This window comes from Pygoscelis adeliae, unplaced genomic scaffold, assembly GCF_000699105.1.
Source record: "Pygoscelis adeliae isolate BGI_AS28 unplaced genomic scaffold, ASM69910v1 Scaffold41, whole genome shotgun sequence".
Taxonomy (NCBI): Eukaryota; Metazoa; Chordata; class Aves; order Sphenisciformes; family Spheniscidae; genus Pygoscelis; species Pygoscelis adeliae.
In genome coordinates, this window is record NW_008824373.1 from 40,495 (window position 1) to 42,625 (window position 2,131).

The 2,131-nt window shown below is 40.1% G+C and overlaps 1 protein-coding gene across 1 annotated transcript in view; it reads left to right on the forward strand.

The window, feature by feature from the left end:
- The window catches only part of GJA10 (gap junction protein, alpha 10, 62kDa), a 2,453-nt gene extending 1,528 nt beyond the window's left edge, over positions 1 to 925 (forward strand). The window contains exon 2 of the mRNA XM_009320162.1: positions 913 to 925. Coding sequence (XP_009318437.1) covers positions 913 to 925 — 13 coding nt within the window. The remainder of the gene's footprint in view (positions 1 to 912) is intronic.
- The last annotated feature ends 1,206 nt before the right edge of the window (positions 926 to 2,131 follow it).

The following is a 2,131-nucleotide window of genomic DNA, read 5'->3' on the forward strand; positions in this document are numbered from 1 at the left end:
CCTAACGCCTCGCATCCTCCCGGATCAAGCTGGGCGCCCGCCCGCTTGATCCCCTTCTATGGTGAAAGCAAAAACATCACTATTCGGCCCTGAGGACGTCTAAGCCACTGAATCCCAGCTTCTTTATACTCATGACACCAGCCCAATCAACTCGACGAGGACTGTCCCAGGGGAAACTTGTTCAGCTCCAGCCTGCTTGACACTGTTAGCAAGAGAAGTCTTGAGTGCGTTGAATTCAATGGCTCAACTTCTGTCGGCTTCGTGGGGTTTCTCCCAGGGGCGACCACCGAGTTGAATAATTGCTCAATGAATAAATCAAAAGACCTGCGTATGAAACACCAAATAATTGCAATGCCAGAGCCAAAGACTACAGCACTGCATTTTCAGCAGCTGTTCCTCTTCTTCGGCCACACACTCTAAGCTTGCTTAGAGTCAGCGTTGATAAGATATAGTGCTTTTGTTCAAGAACCAATGAGGTTTTTTTTGAAGTAATTTGAATTCTGATTGCCCCAGATCATGGGATTTGTCCTCTGAGAGCAAAAAAGCTCCTTTAAAAATGCTTGCAGGAGCAAGCCCTTAAATACCTTTTTATAGGGTATGTAATAAACAGACGATTACTTCACACGATACTCAAAAGTTATCCATTCTGTTCAATCTGTTCTCACTCTTCCTAAAAATAAATAATATTCCTAAATACGAAACAAGAAACCAAGGCCAAACAAAAACCCCTCAAATCTTTTGTGTTAAGAAGCAGAAGATACTCTTACAGATTGCTCATCAACAAACTGCTTGTGGGGTTCCAGTTTTCATTGAGTTATAGCTTCTACAGTACATAAATATTCAGCATAAGCCATATTAAACTGTCGCTTAGGTGCGATATAATCACTTTCCACTTCGCCATTTCCAATATAGGAAGGAGGACTAGAGTCCAATCGCCCTTCTGCTGGTTTTTGATACTCGCATGAGAAGGCTCTTTAAAAAGGTGAAGTGCAAAAAGGTATCAAGCAAGACAGAATTTCAGTAGCACCCTGTTGAGAACACACAGAAGTTGCCTGGCAGCTTCTACTGTTTAATGACAATGACGCTCCCTTCCAGGGGAGATCTTGCAGAGAAATATAGTCAGTTTGCAAAGCAATGTCATTACTCTTGAAAGTAACACTCTTCTAGCGTGCTGCCTTTGGGGATCATTATGAACGGGACTGGTGCTAGCATTTTAAAATATGACTCATGTAGGCATGCTACCTGTTGCTTCCTGCTTGCAGCACATGATATTTTAAAGTAAAGGTGCTTCTATATACAACCGAGTCAATATTTTGGCACGTGCACTTTACTGCTAGCATTGCTAAGACATTTTATGAATACCAATTTCAATGCACAAATATGCTGCTGCATCATAAAAATGCTGAATCTGGGCATTAAAGCTTGTTTACCCTTCAGGTCTATATTTCCCAATTCCTACGTTCACTATTTAGTCTTGGTTCTCAAAGGCACTCAGCATTGATTTGATTGGACTTCCAAGAGACAATCATCATGTATTAATGTTTAGATAAAAGAAAAATATGTGTGATTAGATTTACCTGTGTGACAGGAGCATTCGATAGTGATCCTATCTTAAAAAAATGTACTTAAAAGGAATTGTATTTAAATATTCCAACTGAAACACACAAAAAATATTATCTGCTGCCATGCCTAATTAATAGTGACTTGCAACAGTAATGAAGAGAAAGGACAGATGCTTTTTAACATAATAATGAATGCACATGCACAAGCATTTTCTAAACAGCCAAAATGCAGTCTATTCTAACCTGGATCTTACTAATCTAAGCTGGATAGCCAAATGGAGCAAAACCATAGTGGAACTGACACTGTTCTTAAATTTTCTTTGATAATTTTCCCAAACTATCCTCTCTACCTCCATACTGGTTCGAATGTTTTCTTTTTCCCTTCATCCATACCATTCTGCTCGAATTTGTCTATAGCATTCTTTGCATCAGCTCAATGAGAGAGAAGTATCAACTCTGTATTGAAAATACCACTTTCTGTACCTCAGCAACCATTCTAGCAACCTTCAATCAAACACATACCCGTGCTCTGTGCTAAGATAGCAGGACGACTGCCGACAACCACCGTA